At 45.6% G+C, this 19,718-nt stretch overlaps 1 protein-coding gene across 2 annotated transcripts in view; it reads right to left on the bottom strand.

Moving 5' to 3' along the window:
* The window catches only part of LOC111959136 (mannosyl-oligosaccharide 1,2-alpha-mannosidase IA), a 239,554-nt gene that overhangs the window by 93,108 nt on the left and 126,728 nt on the right, over window positions 1-19,718 (bottom strand). For both annotated transcript variants that reach the window (XM_023980596.2, XM_070437363.1), the window contains exon 3: window positions 5,547-5,662. In XM_023980596.2, the coding sequence (XP_023836364.1) occupies window positions 5,547-5,662 (116 nt within the window). The remainder of the gene's footprint in view (window positions 1-5,546; window positions 5,663-19,718) is intronic.

Raw genomic sequence — 19,718 nt, 5'->3', positions numbered from 1 at the left:
AGGCCCCAGGCCCACGGCACGCCACTGGTGCTGACCAACTGGCAGGTGTCTTCACTGACATTTTCAACATGTCCCTGATTAAGTCTGTAATACCAACATGTTTCAAGCAGACCACCATAGTCCCTGTGCCCAAGAACACAAAGGCAACCTGCCTAAATGACTACAGACCCATAGCACTCACGTCTGTAGCCATGAAGTGCTTTGAAAGGTTGGTAATGGCTCACATCAATACCATTATCCCAGAAACCCTAGACCCACTCCAATTTGTATACTGCCCAAACAGATCCACAGATGATGCAATCTCTATTCCACTCCACACTGCCCTTTCCCACCTGGACAAAAGGAACACTTACGTGAGAATGTTATTCATTGACTACAGCTCAGCGTTCAACACCATAGTACCCTCAAAGCTCATCACTAAGCTAAGGATCCTGGGACTAAACACCTCCCTCTGCAACTGGACTTCCTGACAGGCCGCCCCCAGGTGGTGAGGGTAGGTAGCAACACATCTGCCATGCTGATCCTCAACACTGGAGCTCCCCAGGGGTGCGTGCTCAGTCCCCTCCTGTACTCCCTGTTCACCCACGACTGCATGGTCAGGCACAACTCCAACACCATCACACCATCACTCAGACGACACAACAGTGGTAGGCCTGATCACCGACAACGACGAGACTGCCTATAGGGAGGAAGTCAGAGACCTGGCCGGGTGGTGCCAGAATAACAACCTATCCCTCAACGTAACCAAGACTTAGGAGATTATTGTGGACTACAGGAAAAGGAGGACTGAGCACGCCCCCATTCTCATCGACAGGGCTGTAGTGGAGCAGGTTGAGAGCTTCAAGTTCCTTGGTGTCCACATCAACAACAAACTAGAATGGTCCAAACACACCAAGACAGTCGGGAAGAGGGCACGACAAAGCCTATTCCCCCTCAGGAAACTAAAAAGATTTGGCATGGGTTCTGAGATCCTCAAACGGTTTTACAGCTGCAACATCGAGAGCCTCCTGACTGGTTGCATCACTGCCTGGTACGGCAACTGCTCGGCCTCTGACCGCAAGGCACTACAGAGGGTAGTGCATTCGGCCCAGTACGTCACTGGGGCTAAGCTGCCTGCCATCCAGGACCTCTACACCAGGCGGTGTCAGAGGAAGGCCCTAAAAATTGTCAAAGACCCCAGCCACCCCAGTCATAGACTGTTCTCTCTACTACCGCATGGCAAGCAGTACTGGAGTGCCAAGTCTAGGACAAAAAGGCTTCTCAACAGTTTTTACCCCCAAGCTATAAGACTCCTGAACAGGCAATCAAATGGCTACCCGGACTATTTGCATTGTGTGCCCCCCCAACCCCCCCACCTCTGCTTTTTACGTGCTGCTACTCTCTGTTTATCATATATGCATAGTCACTTTAACTATACATTCATGTACATACAGTACTACCTCAATTGGGCCGACCAACCAGTGCTCCCGCACAGTGGCTAACCGGGCTTTCTGCATTGTGTCCCACCCACCACCCGCCAACCCCTCTTTTACGCTACTGCTACTCTCTGTTCATCATATATGCATAGTCACTTTAATCATATCTACATGTACATACTACCTCAATCAGCCTGACTAACCGGTGTCTGTATGTAGCCTCGCTACTGTATATAGCCTGTCTTTTTACTGTTGTTTTATTTCTTTACCTACCTATTGTTCAACTAACACCTTTTTTTGCACTATTGATTAGAGCCTGTAAGTAAGCATTTCACTGTAAGGTCTACACCTGTTGTATTCGGCGCACGTGACAAATAAACTTTGATTTGATTTACAAATAAGACAGGCAGGGTGAGTGTAGACCGCAGTGCGTCCTATGCAACGAGCTGTTAGCTAATGAGAGCATGAAACCCCTCCAAAATGAAAAGGGATCTGGACACCAAGCATCCAAGACACAAAGATAAGACAGCTGACTTTTAAAAAAAGAAGGAAATGTCAATATCTGGAGGCCTCACAAGATTCATTGAAGAACCTATGCACGGTACAAGAAAAGGCACTTCGCATCATACCTTGTGGCCCAGCGCATTGCTAAGTGCAAAAAAAGCCCACACCAGCGCAGAGGATCTCATACCCCCTGCTGCGATTGATATGTGAACTGAAATCTTGGGAGAGTTTGCTGACAAACAACTTAAAACCACATCCCTATCCAATGACACCACGAAGAGGAGAATTCGGGACAGACATCAGAGCGCATCAGTGCAAATGGCCATTACGCACTGCAGCTAGATGAATCCACTGATGTGGCTAACCATACATTAGAATGGGATGGGATAATAACTTTGAGGAGCAGTTCCTTTTTAGTGCGGATTTGCCCACCACCACCACTGCAGAGGCTGTCTTTAACACAATGAATATGTACCTGGGCTCCGTGGGACTGGCCTGGGATGGGTGCCATGATGTGAAAGCACCCCGTTGTAGTAAAGCAGATCCTGGAGATGGCACCGAGTGCGACGTGGAACCACTGCTTCCTACATAGGGAGGCATTGGCAGCGAAGGACATGGTGCCTGAGCTCCACGTCACTCTCCAGGATGTGATCAAGCGTGTCAACTATATCAAAAAGAGTTCTAGGGAAAGCAGGTGTTTTAGGCCTTCTGCAGGGATATGGGGAGGGAGCACCATCAGGTGCTTTATCATGCAGAGGTCCGCTGGCTTTCCAGGTGTAAAGTGTTGGGTCGCTTTTATGAGCTTCGAGCAGAGATTGCTGCGTTTCTTTTGGTAAACAAGTCCCCTCTGCCTGAACTTTCTGATTGTGAGGAAACGCTCGCGCAGGTTCCCTACATGGTGGATATTTTGATCTGAATTCTCTCAATGTGTCAATGCAAGGGAGGGGGCACAATCGATTATGAACACAGGGACAAAGTGGATGCCTTCAAGATGAAGCTTACCGTTTGGGCAAATCATGTTTCTAACGGGAGGGTTGACATGTTTCCCAATGCTGATTTCAAGATTCAGAATCCGATCAACAAAGCGCATGGCGACACACCGTTAAATAGCATCTTGTCAAGCTGCAGGGAAAGTTTTGCGACAACTTCCCGGAGGCGAACATGAGACAAGACGACTGGACACGGGACCCCTTTCGAGTGGAGATGGGAAGCGTCACGTTGCCAAGCAACTGAAAGGATCAGCTGGTGGAGCTGTCATTTGATCGTGGACTGAGCTCCCGGAAATGACACTGTCACAGTTCTGGTGCAGCGTAATGGGAGAGTATCCTGCTCTCGCCTGTCTTGCAGTCAAAATCATGCTACCGTTCAGCACTACCTATCTGTGTTAGTGAGTTATTGTTCAATGTGTTAATTATTGTTGTTAATTAATTCTGACATTCATTTGACATTTTATTGAACTGGTCAAAAACGTACACCTTAAAAAACATTTCACGGTTGTGAAACTATTCACATGGTAATTGCTGATTAAGAAATGCTTATGATTGTTGCTTTTCTATTTGAAACACTGGTATGTGTTACTTTTCATGAACATTATTGGACTGCTTTTGATGTCATGTTGTGAGTCTGACCATGTATTACTCCCCACTCCTGAACTGGTGGCCTAATTAAATAGCTTATTCTCTTCAATTGGTAAATGTTTTCTCAGTTAATATGTCTGTGTAATGACTTTCTTTAATACCATAATAGTAGCCCGTTGAGACAGATTCTATTTTGCAAGTGAAGCCTGCCCAAGAAGGCAGCTGCAATACAACATTCCTCAATTGCCATTGTCAAATTTGGGTCCCCAGCCAAAACCGAATGAGAACCACTTGGTTAGAGCATGAATGACTGCGTTGTTAGTGGTTTAATTAGGTGCATAAGGTTCCGTAGCGTTAATGTGTGGGGAAAATATGTAATTTTAACATTCTCTTTTGCCACTTTGTAAAACTAAATGGCTGAGCCTAAAAACGGATCAAGGTTTGGAACAATCCCTATACGTCAATTAGATCCCTGCCCCAGTTCCCAAAGTATGGTGACTTTGACCTAAAATGGCCTGGCGTCCATAACAGGACAGATATCCGTCCACTCAGACGAGAAGACCCTCTGGGACAATTGATCGGAGGAGTTGGAGAATGGTGACAGATTGACCTCGCTAGCCCAGTGACAAAGTGCGGCCGGGAGTGTAAATCCTCCCTGGGTGTCTTTATGATGCTGACGAGGTTGCTGTTTGTCATGGGCTGCCGTTACTGAGTGTCTCTTGCCCTGGCTCTCTCTGCCAACACCAGGAGCTACTGCTGCACACCCACATCGATAGTCATCTTCACATTGCCCAACTGCTGCCAGAGGGAAAGACTGAAAAACTGTGTGTGTGTGAACTCGTGTGTGAGTGAGCGGGCGGGAGAAGAAAGAAAAACAGAGGAAGAAAGGGAGGGAGTAGAGAGTTAGAAAGGAGCGAGACATGGCTTGCGTTGTGTGTCTAAAATGGTATACATGTTCTGTACAAACACCGTTCTTTGCACGTCGACATCTATTGACATCTAAGTCCAGCTCATCTAAGTTCACAGCAACTACTAAGAGCACGTCAAACCCGTCACTCAGGAGGTTTGAGTAGATTTCAGTATAATTTCCCAAGAGGGACAACGTCGAAGTGCTATAGGGAATAGCCAGATCAATGAATAGACAATAGAAAATGCTTGACCTCAGACAATGTATCACCTTAACACATTAAAGACATCTCTTAGCCAGTACATCTCAGGGAGATGATATTTGATTAGTGACTAAACCAAATTGCCTTTGGACAAAATTAACTATCCTAATGAGGGACTCCACAGAGTGGAATTGAGGGCCTATAACTAGTCCGTTAGCAACAGGGCACACAAAGCCTGGCGGCGCTTACCTTGCTGGCTGGCACCATCACTCTCACTCACTCAGTTTCCACATAATGTCCAAACTGGCAGACCTCTCTGTTCCCGACTCCAAGAAGAAGTCTATTATCATGGAATTACTCARTGGGGAGGCCAATGACCTCCTCTCTCTCTCTCCATGCTTCCACATACATTCTCTCTTACTCGCGCCCTTTTTTATTCATCCAATCCCACAGCACACAGAGTTCTGGGAGAGTTCAAATCATCCCATGGCACAGTAACAAATCGTGGTTAGAATGGATCAGTTGTTCAGGGTTGGCCACACAAGACATCCTTTACTCCATCTGGAAGGCCCTATATAGCTCTGGCAAACTGCCCCACCCCCTGGACAGGACTTTGGGTCAGTAAGGGGACAATCGGCTTAAAATCAACCTGGCACACTAAGAGCACTGGTGATAACTTTATTAAGTGTATGCCATCCTAACAAGKGCCAAGTCAGACAGCCTACTTCTGGTGTTGGGGTAGTTGATTGGTACTCCAACATAAATGGCAGAGTAACTATCCAATAAGATAGGAGGGATTGAAAACTTGGTCAATCAGGGGACACCAGATGGCCTAAAATCAACCGCAGCACTAAGACCACTACTAAGAGTGTTTGTGGTAGACGATTGGTCCTCCAACATGAATGGCAGAGATAATATCCAATGAGTGAGTTTGATCTTACCGAGTTCAGGTCCAGGCTGGTCTCCACCCACTCCTTTGCGTCATTGTATTCGTCCATTAATCCCATTATATACAGCGTGTCCAGAGAATCCACGATGGAGGCTCCCCTCAGACCACCTGCAAAACACACAGGACACAGAACAGTCAGAACCATGGGGTATAGGGACTTGCAGTGCCAGACATCACACTGCATTCTCGTTCTGGGTGAATTTAGAATGACTAGAGATGAGGCTCAGAGACAGAAAGAAGTACCAAGACCGCAAAGTAAAGTTAAGCCAAGCCCTAAAATGCCAAACCCCAGCTATCACATCTGCATCTTTAATCTTGAATTATGGTATGACATTGTGTAGGCTAGATGAAAGGCATCTACCTCCAAGATGAACATTAACAGTCTAGCCTGCTGCGTTCCTAATTGCATTCAGTGCTGGAACTGTGATCCCTATGCTCCAATGGCTGGTTGTAGATGCACTTCATTTGAGGTTATTAAATTCCCTTCACAACCTTAATAAGAAATGCTCAGAGGCTTTTATTCAATCCCACAGCCCTTAAGAGCGAGATTGGATGGTCTTTTTCTTCTCATATGAAGAAATATGCGATACGCGGCTGGCTGTAATGGAAAGAGCTGTGAACAGAGGAATCGGTGTCCTCATTGTGTTACTGAGCAAAAGAGTTGCAGGAGAGACACACCAACTGGAAGCCTGAAAATTGAGTAATAACAAGAGCGGAAACTAGGCCAAGATATACCGCAGGACTGGCCATTACATGCACTGTAGGGCTTGAAAACAGAACTAAAAGGTACAGTAACCCATCCGTCTGAAAAAATATTATGTGCACCTTCATGTTCACCCGTAAACAGAGCTCAACACAGATACGGTGTCTATCTGAYGCAACAACACATCAACGCAACAACACATCAACRCAGCAACCTGGCACATGAAAGTGGTGCGGTTCTTATGAGCAGTTATTGTGTGGCTCGGCAGATACGCAAATGTAAAATCGTCCCTTGAGGCGACAAAACATTCACGAAGCAGAGGCAACAGAACACAGGAGGCGAGAAGGGGAGCGATAGTTTCTCTAACCCGAGTCATTTGAATTTGGCCGGACTGTGCAATGCAGTGGGCGGCTAAGACGCCAGGGTTTGGCTTGTCTGATGTGGTTTGGGTGGCGGAGACAGACGTCAAACTCTCTTATCGTCATGCAAGCCTCCTCCCTGCAAACCCCAACTCAGCTTTCCTCTGACCCTCGAATATTTCTGCCTCAGATTTCTTTTTAATCTAAATAATCATAGCCTACATGTAATAGTAGCCTACAATATGTGCTTTTCAGATTACCCAGAAAGCCTCTCACATTGTTGACCTTTCACCCTACCACATTGCCTACTGTGGTCAGCTGATAAGGTAAGTGGAGAGTGCGGAGGGTGCAGGGATGAGGGTTCATAGGTGACGTGGCTGAGTGATTGGTGTCATATACACACTATCAGCTCCATGTCATATATTAGGGCAGTTGGTCACCTGGATAGTCCAGATTTTCCATCTGTAGATGCTCTACAGATGGTCATACTATCAACAAACTATACGTTGCTAAGCAACTGATTTCTAAGGTTACGGTTAGGGTTAGAATAAGGGTAAAGGTTAGGGCTAGGGTTAAGTTTCGGGTTAGAGCTAGGGTCAGTTTTAGTAGATAGAGAGTGTTACCAGGCTATTTACTCGATTTTATCCCTTGGAGGACTGCAGTGCCTTTCTCACTCATAATTCTTTACACGGCCACTTTGCTCCAAAACCTTTAAGTCTGATGTGTGGTTGCAGGGCTCAGTGACAGGGCTCTCAGTGTGTTGTCTCTCCACTGCCACGGTCAGTCGCCTCCCATCTAAAACATGCACCCACCCACCAACCAACCACGCAGCTAGTCACCTCCCATCTAACATACATCCCTACCCACCAACCACGCAGCTAGTCACCTCCCATCTAACACATATCCCTACCCACCAACCACGCAGCTAGTCACCTCCCATCTAACACACACCCCTACCCACCAACCACGCAGCTAGTCACCTCCCATCTAACACACACCCCTACCCACCAACCACGCAGCTAGTCACCTCCCATCTAACACACATCTCAGCCCACTTCAGCTGGGTTGACCCTGACAGGGATTCACCTTACATTGAGAATGAGAGGGCACTGCTACCGTCCAGCTATAGCTAAGCACATAGCGGCCGATTCAGAGTAGAGATAAGCATGCATAACTTGGGCACTGCTACCCTACAGCTAGAGTCACTGCCCAGTCACGGGAAATCCATAGATTAGGGCCTAATGAATTTATTTAAATTGACTGATTTCCTTATATGAACTGTAACWATTTTTGTTCGGTAGTTTCATATATGCTATGAATGTAWTGTACGTCACTGACATCTTGCCGACACTGTGAAAACTCTGTGAACCAAAGTGAACTTTTTCCTGTCTCTAGCAGRTCTCGTTGCGAAGTCCGTTGCCAGCAAACAAAGACTCTCAAAAGCATATTCTCCATTTCCGTTTGTGAAGGACTCTCACTATGCATAGTGAGCACTTGACTGTACTGTTGCAATTTGATGACAAATCGTGTTTCAGAGCACACAGAGGAAAAAAACGATAGCTAATACTCCTCAATACCGATCCCGGCGGCGGCGAACGTCAGGGAGCAGTGGGGTGTGGAAAACTCCTATTGAAAACAGCAGCAACTAAGCACAGATGATTGATGGACTCAGGTGAGAGAGGTAACAGATCAATCCATCACACATTACTCCCAGGGTCCCAGGGCCCCATGGCCCCATGGCCCAAACATAAACTTTATTTATTTCAGAGGCCCTTCACCAAGGTGCCTTGGTGGCTGTATGAGCACTTGGTGCAGGTAGGGTTACTGGGGTATTTATCAATACATTTTACACACAGGAGTGGCTTTGGTCATCACATTCAGGTAATACCGACCATTAACCATCAAAGCTTAAGTGAGGAATCTATAATCTAACCTTGACAGTCAGCCACAAAAACAACAACACCATCCATCCATCTATAGATTCTCGGTGTAGTGAGTGCCACACGCGAGTGCTGGGAGACACATGAGACAGTAGAAATGAWTTTGTAATAACAGCTGCTCGCCAAACTGRAATGTAATCACATATCATGTGTTTAAAKTCATACCAATTAATTATAAGATAACCATTTGAAATGCTGTAATAAACTGTTTCGATATGCTCCCATATACCAAATTGATTTTTTTTTTATTAAAAAGAGCAAACATTGCAATTGCTACGCAACCATAATTACTTTAACATTAATTTAAGCAAATATGAATKAATCTAATTTCTTCCCCYTAGCAACTCAGGAGCTCCTGTACAGGAGCATGTCACAGTAGAGTCATTCATATCATTTATTGTGTGTGTGTGTGAGAGAGAGAGCGAGAGAGAGAAAGAGAGAGAGTGGGTGTGTGTTTGTGTGTGTGAGAGAGAGAGAGTGTGTGTGTATGTGTTTTCCAGCATGTGTATGTGTGTGTGTGTGTGTGTGTGTACAAGCATGTGCGTGTGTGTTCATGGGTATATATTCTATGTTGGAGATGAGTGGGAGAGACTGTATGTGTGTTACTGGGCATTGTGTGTACAGAGTGCAGAGAAACCTATTTGTGAGACATTGGCTGGTGGATGTTCATTTATCAAAGCTGTCACTGGCTAGGCAACAGGGTCAGGTTGGCTATACTAGAGACCTGGATACACATGATCAATCAATCACTCACGCACACCACAGCACAGACACAGACACACAGACACACAGACACACAGACACACCACACACACACACACCCACACACACACACACACACACACACACACACACACACACACACACACACCACACACACACACACACACACACACCCACACACAATACACATCAGCACACAGGCACAAATACCATCAGACGAAAGGTGTACTTGAGACAAATGGCATGACAGAACAACATTCCCTCTGAGTAACCTCTTACCCTATAGGGTTAATCAACAAATAAACTGTTCTGTTCATTCAAGTTAAAGAAACAAAATGGATGACTTGATCACCTCTCTGCATTGACAATATTGAAATGGTATTCAATAGGCTATAACTTCATTAGCCCTCTCAGGGACAATGTTGAAGGCATTGTTGGAGAACCATACTTACTGTATATTACTGTATGGAACATTGGCCACCTTTCAGTGAGGACCATCAGTAATTACCATTGACGAAGGAAGAATAACCAGAGACAAAAAAAATGATCTATAATACTAATTTGTTCAGCCATCTTGTTCAATTAAGCTCTCAAACTCTACCAGAAACCGTGAGAGAAATAGCCCGGTAGCATACACGGTGATTTGAATAGATAGAACTTCTGGTATATCCATATTCATTACACCACTCTTGTAACTGATTGCGGGTGTCCAATTACCATCACCAGGGTAATGCTAGCCTCATTAACGTCAACGCATCTGTCCATGTAGCTTCCTGTTCAGGTCCAGTGAGTGGTAGCTGGGGTACAGCTTTAGCCTCGACTTGTCAGTGTTCAGGAATCAAATTTGTTGAACGTACTTAGAGGTGTTCTGTGTAGCATGGAACTGCAATGAGTGTAAGGGGGGGGGGGTGAAGTTGAGAAGAGGATGAGAGCATATTGGGAAAGCCAGGGAGGGTAAAATGTGTTATGAACGTGTTCCGGGAAAGAGAGACGGGGCGGGGGGGGTCGGGTCTTAACAGCAAAGAGAACGGTAAGGAGGAGGAATGTAAGAAATACCAAGGCTATCAATCAGAGTGGAGTTTTCAGCAGTATTTTATTTTTTATTTAACCTTTATTTAACWATCAGTATGGAATATCMATGTCAGAGTTTAACCTCAGACACACAACTGACAGCAGAGTCAATGAAAATCAATACAGGACGAGTGGCCAAAATTAATTTGACCTATTCGAGCTGACGATCGCTAAACCTTCACGAATGTACTTTTCCCTCATGGGGTAATTGTTGCAATGTTATATCCTTAGTTTCAAGAATTTCCATCAGGGATGTACTCTTTCCTTTCATGTCATGCGGTGTCTGTCGCAAGTGTGACATTCGTCTGGATCGTCAGACCTTTGTGTCCTCGGGTTTGCCAGCTACCCCTCGGATATTTCTAATACAATCATTCTTTTTTTGTCTACAGTTCCCAGTCAGAGTAGCTGTCTGGAGCCCAGTGAGTTTTGCCCTCTCGGGAGAAACATCCACCTCCACATCCTGCTGAAACCACCTACTGTGGGCAAAACACCCACAGGCTGTAAGAGAAATGTCTGGCTCACCTTACCTTGTTTCAGTCTACTACGAATAAGTCAGAGAGATTGGTGACAACGTTAAAAAAAAGCGCCACTTTTGTCAAAACACACTGTATTACCTGAAATGGTTATTGCTACTTTCAAAATAGTTTCCCACCCACTTCAATCTCACGGAACCTCCCCAAGAGAGCATTCCACCCACACCGACCTAGATCCCTTGAGGCCAATGAACTCTCAAACCTCTCTAACTCCCTAATGGTGAACATCACACATTCTCTGGTCACTGGAAGGAAACTGTGAAATGATCAGCAGTATATAGGCAACAGCAATAGAGCCTCTGTTTGAATCAAACATAAAAACGACATGATTGCCATGGAGACAAAGCTGCTGTGATAGGAGCTGTTTACTGATGCACATGATCTAATCCATCAGCCTGAGGGGAGCTGACCCTGTTGAATGTGAAGACGTGTGTGTTTATGTGTTTGTCTGTGTATGTGTGCGTGTGCGTGTGCGTGTGGGCGTTCTGTGTCTGTGTCTGTCTGTATGTGTCTGTGTGTGATTGTGTGTGTGTGTGTGGTGTGTGTGGTGTGTGTGTGTGTGTGTGTGTGTGTGTGTGTGTGTGTGTGTGTGTGTGTGTGTGTGTGTGTGTGTGTGTGTGTGGTGTGTGTGTGTGTGTGTGTGTGTGTGTGTGTGTGTGTGTGTGTCTGACAGTGATGTAGCACCGGTGCGAGTCCCAACCGGCTGTAGCAGAGAGCTGGGAGAGGATGAGGCAGGGAGAGAGTGGGAGACAGTGTGTGTAAAGTCTGCCTCTCGATGTACAGCCACACAGAGCAGACACACACCGGCTGGTGACCTGCTCTAACGTCCAACTGAATGCTGATTCAAACCATTTACCAGCATAGAAAATGTCATAAATGGGAATGTACTTCAGAACGGTTCAAGGCAATAATACCTGTTGACAACTTACTTGTAGACAATCTGGGCTGGGCGATATGATGATATATATCGTGTGACGATAGAAAAACGTCTATCGTTTCATATTATGCTCTATCGTGCATTTCGTGGTGTCGCAAATCCCACTCTTTACGGCAATATTTTTCGGCAATTGGACGACGCTTTGCGCTCTTCCACACGTGCCATGTGAAAGGAAATGTGCAACACAAACAAACATGGAGGAGAGTGAACGTGACACAGAGCACGGAGACACGGAGCTCGTACCTAAAAGAGGGGCTACTTCGGTCGCGTGGACGTGGTTTGGGTATGAAAAGTCTGACACGGACCAGATAACCATCCTCTGCAAAATATGGCGCAGGCCGGTCTTGACAACAGGCTCAAACACCACTAACCTCTTTTACCACCTACGCTAGAATCATGTGAAACAGGGGGCCTCCCGGGTGGCGCAGTGGTCTAGGGCACTGCATCGCAGTGCTAGCTGTGCCACCAGACTCTGGGTTCGAGCTCAGGTCCATGGGGCGACGCACAATTGGCCTAGTGTCGTCCGGGTTAGGGAGGGTTTGGCCGGTAGGGATATCCTTGTCTCATCGCGCACTAGCGACTACTGTGGGAGGCCGGGCGCAGTGCAGGCTAACCAGGTCGCCAGGTGCACGGTGTTTCCTCCGACACATTGGTGCGACTGGCTTCCGGGTTGGATGCGCGCTGTGTTAAGAAGCAGTGCGGCTTGGTTGGGTTGTGTTTCGTAGGGCGCATGGCTTTCGACCTTCGTCTCTCCCGAGSCYGTACGGGAGTTGTAGCGATGAGACAAGATAGTAACTACTAACAATTGAATACTACGMAATTTGGGAGATAAGGCGGTAAAATWAAAAAATTWAAAAAGATTCATGTGAAACAGTACGGAGAGAGTCTACAGATGAGACCCAAAAAAGTACAGTCGAGTGCTCAAAACAAACCCCCGACTCAGACGTTACAAGAGGCTTTTTCCCGCGGCACACCATATGGCAAAGAATCAYGAAGATGGAAGGAGATAACAGCTGCCGTTACAACTTACATCTGCAAAGACATGGCCCCAATTTACACGGTCGAGAAACGGGGGTTTCGTGAGTTGGTGCTAACACTCGACCAAAGGTACCAAATACAAATTGATGTGTGACACGTATTAATGCCAAAATAACATGCAAAACAGACAAGCCCCCAAAAATATATATATWTTAGGTCTATATTTATTTTGTTTGCAACTATAGTTGAAGTGTTTTCTATTTACCTTTTTAGATTTTATACATTAATACATTTTGTTAATTGAAAATTTGCACAAAGGTTCTAAATAAAAGGAGAAATAATCAAACATGAGTAAGTACCTTTTATTTGTTGAGTATAATTCAAAATGTAATAAGAAATAGGCCTTTACATGTGGTCATTTTATTAAAACTATTTATTAGTTGAATTTACAGAAAATKTGCTATATCGTGATATGTATAGTTATCGGGATATGAAATGACCTATATCGGGATATGAGATTTGGTCTGACAAGGTCCCTTACACTATATCACCCCTAAACAAAGTACTGACTGCAGTGTGCCTGTATGGCTGTTGTTACAGTTGGTATCGTCATCATCTCAGCACGGGTGGCCACCATGGAAGCAGTACCCAGACCACAACACAACACAGCGAACCAATAACGTGACTCCCTCGCTCTTCATTTCGCCTTTATAATGTTCCTCGGGGGAAAACTAACAACTTGACAAACCCTAATGACATATAAAGTAGACTATCCCTGTACCTGATTGGCCTCTTCTATTTGGTGTTATGGTTTCAGACACCACAGCCAAAAAACAAGACCCAGCCAATGAACTTAATAGGCCTAGTTCCTCAAGTTGTCCACCCTGATAGCCCTCACCTGGGGGGAGGAAGGGGGGGGGTGGGGAGAGAGAGAGAGAGAGAAGAGAGAGAAGAGAGAGAAAGACAGAGAGAGAGAGAGAGAGAGAGAGAGAGAGAGAGAGAGAGAGAGAGAGAGAGAGAGAGAGAGAGAGAGAGAGACAGAGAGAGAGAGAGAGAGAGAGAGAGAGAGAGAGAGAGAGACGGCTTTCTCATTTGCATCCTCCGCACCCTAATTAATATTTTGATGCAGGAGGCTTTAATGCGCGCTGATTTTAATTGCCCCCCTTATTCTTGTTTTTCAGTTCCTACTCCTCATGATATTCCAAACTAATTGACTTAAAGCCATCTTAACATCAACATGGCGGTGCGGTGTGTGCTCCTTGAAACTTGCAACCGAATGCAAGACAAAAGGCAGATGCGCACACGAAAACATACTGTATACACACACACACACGCACAAAAGACAGATGCACACACGCAGGCACACACATCACACACACAGAACCCCCCCCCCCACACACACACTCAGATACACAGAGTAACCAAACATGATTAGAAAGGCTATAATCATGTAGCATGCGCGTACAGATGAGTCAGTCTAACTGGCATCATCTAATTAGCCACTGAGGGAGCGTGAGACAAACACAGAGCATCTCAGCCCCCCAGTCCTGTCAGATGCTACAGTATCTCCAACGAGATTACAGACTGCATACTGTGCTATCGAACCCCTCTGTCCATCCATCCACCCCCTACCACTCTCACCACGATCGATTGACACACAGCCACTGTGGGAAGAAGATTATATCCGATGCTATATTAACCACTAACCCACCACATCTGATTGGAGGTGACAACTGTGCCATGATTGGTCAGTTGTTTCAGACCAGGATGGGCCTACGGTGCCAACAATTCGACGACATTGATACCAATAGCAACTAGCTGTAGCAGAAAGAGCCTACACCACAAATTGGAGGCACTCCGAGTCTGCAGCTCGGTAAACTAATTGACAGGTCTTCCTGTTACCAGACGGAGATGCGGAGGGCAGAGTGAAGTTTGCATTGATTCTAGCGCCCGCAGGCTGTGGCTCCAGCAGTAAGCAGGTGAAGCCGAAGTAGAAATCTCCCCCGGTCTCTCCGTCTCTCCTGGAGATTAAACAGAGCAGCCTGGGCTGTCAGCTGTGCGATGCTCAAAAGCACACACACACACATGCGTGGAGACAGACACACACACAGCCACCTGAGTAATGTTTGCCTGGGCCAATTAAAATGGGTTGGAATAAGCTGGCCAACCTGTTGATGGAGAGGACCCGTCAGCTGGAGAAATGAAAGCAGAGTCGTTCAGCATCATTAGTGTAGGCGAGGAGGATACCCCGAGGGAGGAAGTGTGTGTGTGTGTGTGTGTGTGTGTGTGTGTGTGTGTGTGTGTGTGTGTGTGTGTGTGTGTGTGTGTGTGTGTGTGTGGTGTGTGTGTGTGTGTGTGTGTGTGTGTGTGTGTGTGGTGTGTGTGTGTGTGTGTGTGTGTGTGTGTGTGTGTGTGTGTGTGTTTTGATCCATCCTACTTTACAAACAAATTGCCCCAAAGTATAGACTGCCTGTGGATTTGGAAATAAAATGAAATAATCATCGAGTGTAATTATAGAGAGCTTTTTTGAATTGGTACTGTATGTTGTGATATGGGATATACTGCGGGAAATCATTTACATCTGTAGAACGTTAGGTTATAGAGCATTTTCCGACAAACCAAATATTTTGTAAAGAGAGAAAAGTCTTTACACACGGTGTACATACAGTAGCAATCAATTAACAATTCACCAATAATTGGTTCGTTTAAAAACTCAGCAGGTGCACTCACCTTTAATTTCACAACAAATTGCAAAGGTCAAAAAGAGTTCATCTCTTTTATAACATTTGTTGAACTTCAAATCCTTAACTCATCCAACAACCTTTAAAACACCAGCCAAACTCTCCTTTACTCACTCTGAGAACTCAATTCATTTCTTAAACTCCACCATTTCTCTCACTTTCTCTCTGTTTGTAGTTTCAGGGAAGCCATGGGCTCTTGGCACAGTTATCCTGTTCCCCCCTCTCTCTGAAGTGTGGCCCAGACTGTAACAGTGGTTTGAAAGTTCCCCTAACCCCTCCGGCAGGATACACCAACACAAAGCATTACTTTCACACCTTTTGATTTATTTATTCATTCCCCCTTTCCTCTCCACACAGGGGGACAGAGGGGGGACAGAGGGGCAAACCACGATGCAGTATCCGCTCTCTAATCATGCTCTGTCTGGGGCACCGAGTCACACCTTTACCGCCCAATTACCAATGGATCCCTCAGATACCTGAGCAGGCGACCAATGAATAACCTGTATGCACAGACACACTAGTGGTGGAGTGTGATGAAGAAGGATTATAATTGGTTGAGGGAGAATGTGTGCACTAGGCCTATTAGTCAGGGAGGGCCCTTACTGTTGAAACTGTGTGGTGTTCACAACAGTAACAGAAAACACTTCTGCTGTGTTAATGGGTAGGGAGGGATCCAAAATGCTGTGAATGCTAGCTGTGAATGGGAACTGTGAGCCTCATTGTCAGTGTTGTTTCAAAGGGCAAAAGCCTAGATTGTATATCAGGGGATATAACAGAACATAAACTAAGTAAGGAGACATACATACAAAGTATTCCAGTCAAAACTCCACATAGAAAGTAGGTCTACACCGAGAATAAGGAAAGATACTGTATACAGTATACCATGGTTGTGGATATAAATGGATAATATAGTCGACTAAATAGAGGCAAGAACAGGCTGATTGGTGGATGTATGATGGGGAAAACGCAAACACTTTGTGAGTATTCCATTGCACTCCGCATGGTACAATATTTAAAGCCGACTACTGGGATACGCAGTGGCCTATAGTGAGCCAAGGATGGGATATAAATAGAACCAAAAGTGAACGGACCGAAAAGCTGTTCCTTAATGCGACCGTGAGCTTAAAGGCTTGAGGGAGTGACGGCTGGTGATTAAAGTGCCAAGCTGATTACTACACCCCACCGACCATGTCACCGACCATGTCATGGACCATGTCACCGACCATGCCATCGACTCAAATAGCCATGAAGACGTCATCATCTGGGTCACTGTGTCTCCGGCGTGACACATATAGCACGTCAGACGACTCGGACAAGACTGATCGGTTTACATAAACTCTGGGTCCGGGGCCAGTAGACGGGATGAGTCGTGGAAGGGAATAACAGACTGAGATATAAAGTTGTAGGCCTGGGTAAGTCAACCCCTGACTTTTGACCCTAACTATTTCTCTCTACGATAGAGTATAGTACAATCTCTTTTAATCCCCCTGCTTCGTCATACATTTTGCTACCAGTTTTTCATTATCTCGGCTGTGTAATCCCTATGGCGAGGGGCTTGTTGATGCGCTCATGTTCAGTACAGTGGGGTTTGATTTGTTTGTTTTAATCCAAGGATGGGGAGAGGGGTAGTCTGTGGGGGTGAGGTTTAATAGAAATGAATTCTCCCCCCAGTCCTATCAACTACTGTATGTCCTCACAGAGGAGCTAGAAGATATATTTGCATAGCTCAGAACAGTGTAGTTGTCACAGTAGGGACTGGCAACACAGCGAGACCATGACGAGCATCGTCAGCATAGGATGAGCTTCCACTGGATCGCTGTCAAGCCTTGAAGTGATGACGCAACATACTCCCTGCGATCTCAATCAGCTAGCGCAATCGGCTAACACTCTTGGCTGATTCACACTTCTACTATGAAGCAATTCATGTTGGGATTTTTTTACTTGGTTCGCTCGCTATTCCTATTTCTACTGGCTCTTGGCTAGCTCACTTTGTACCTCTTTCTGTTAGCTCTAGGCTGGCTCACTGGCTGGCTCTTTCTGCTAGCTCTAGGCTGGCTCTCTGTCTGGCTCTTTCTGCTAGCTCTAGGCTGGCTCACTGACTGGCTCTTTCTGCTAGCTCACTGACTGGCTCTTTCTGCTAGCTCTAGGGCTGCTCTCTGGCTGGCCGCTTTCTGCTAGCTCTAGGCTGGCTCCACTGACTGGCTCTTTTCTGCTAGCTCTAGGCTGGCTCACTGACTGCTCTTTTGCTAGCTCTAGGCTGCTCACTGGCAGGCTCTTTCTGCTAGCTCTAGGCTGGCTCACTGACTGGCTCTTTCTGCTAGCTCACTGACTGCTATTTTCTGCTAGCCTAGGCTGGCTCACTGACTGGCTCTTTCTGCTAGCTCTAGGCTGGCTCACTGACTGGCTCTTTCTGCTAGCTCTAGGCTGGCTCACTGACTGGCTCTTTCTACTAGCTCTAGGCTGGCTCACTGACTGGCTCTTTCTGCTAGCTCTAGGCTGGCTCACTGACTGGCTCTTTCTGCTAGCTCTAGGCTGGCTCACTGGCTGGCTCTTTCTGCTAGCTCTACGGTAGCTCATTCTGTAATCGGTACCTATTCCTACCAGCTCTCGGCTAGCTCACTAGGTACTTTTCGGCTAGCTCACTCAGCTAGCTACTTTTTCTAGCACACACACAGCTAGTTTCCTCTGCTCCCTCTGATGTCCATGCAGGTCTGTGGACCCCAGCTGAGTCTCCAGAAAGGAGACTTGTGAAGCTGTACTAGAGGCTGGAGCAGTGCATAGGAACCTGTAGGGGCCTGTAGGCTCCAGGCTGTTGCATTTGCTCCAGTGCCAGCAGCAGCAGAGCAGAGCAGCCAGGTCTGCCATCATCCAGCGCAAGGAGAAACCTGTACTGACAGGCGGTCTTCTCCCACAGCGTACAGTCAGAGACTAGCTGTGGAGCTAATCTCTCCTTAATGTACATACTATCACTGTACCTCTTACATACTGTTATCACCTACAAGTACAGTAGAGAATGTTTACCTGTTGCACCCCTGCACCTAATATAGGAAGCAGTGAAAATATCACTGTGTAAGACTTGGATAATGTTTCGATAAACATCATAAACATCACAGGCCGTCATTGTAAATAAGAATGTGTTCTTAACTGACTTGCCTAGTTAAATAAAGGTAAAAAAATGTATATATATATATATCCTGATCTACTATATGTGGCATTTTTACAAAACGTGGAACGCAACGTCTGTATCATCTCATACACGGACAAACAGTAAGCTTTCAGAATATGCATGTTTCCTGCCACAGATTTCCCTCCTGGAATGTACGCAAGATCTGCTAATGAGACGAGAGAAGCAGGTGGCAACTCCCATTCAATAGATGGACCCTTGGCAATAACACAATAAATAGTAAGACGCTGCACTCCAAACTGTGAAATCTGAATTTATGCATTAATTGCTGTATATAAAGTGCATTCGGAAAGTATTCAGACCTCTTGACTTTTTCCACATTTTGTTACGTTACAGCCTTATTCTAATATTGATTCAATTGGGGGGGGGGGGGGGGGGTTCTCATCAATCTACACACAATACCCAATAATGACAAAGTGAAAACAGGCATTTAGAAATGTTATTCCTACAGCTAGGCGGCCAGCTCTAGGAAGAGTCTTGGTGGTTCCAAACTTCTTCCATTTAAGAATGATGGAGGCCACTGTGTTCTTGGGGACCTTCAATGCTGTAGACATTTTTTTGGTACCCTTCCCCAGATCTGTTGTGCCTCGACACAATCCTGTCTCGGAGCTCTACGGACAATCCTTTCGACTTTATGGCTTGGTTTTTGCTCTGACATGCACTGTCAACTATGGGACCTTATATTGACAGGTGTGACTTGTCCTAATATTTATATATTTCTCGTCCTAATATTTATATATTTCTTTATTCTCGTCCTAATATTTTAAATTATATATTTCTTTATTCCATTGTTTTACTTTTAGATTTGTGTATTGTTGTGAATTGTTAGATACTACTGCACTGTTGGAGCTAGGAACACAAGCATTTCGCTACACCCGCAATAACATCTGCTAAATATCTGTATGTGGCCAATAAAATTTGATTTGGGTAAAAAATAAATGTCATCCATTTTAGAATAAAGTAACAAAATATAATAAAGTAACAAAAATGTGAAA

Source organism: Salvelinus sp. IW2-2015, linkage group LG35, assembly GCF_002910315.2.
Source record: "Salvelinus sp. IW2-2015 linkage group LG35, ASM291031v2, whole genome shotgun sequence".
Taxonomy (NCBI): domain Eukaryota; kingdom Metazoa; phylum Chordata; class Actinopteri; order Salmoniformes; family Salmonidae; genus Salvelinus; species Salvelinus sp. IW2-2015.
Note: the sequence above shows the minus strand (reverse complement) of the source record. Positions and strands in the feature narration are given on the sequence as shown.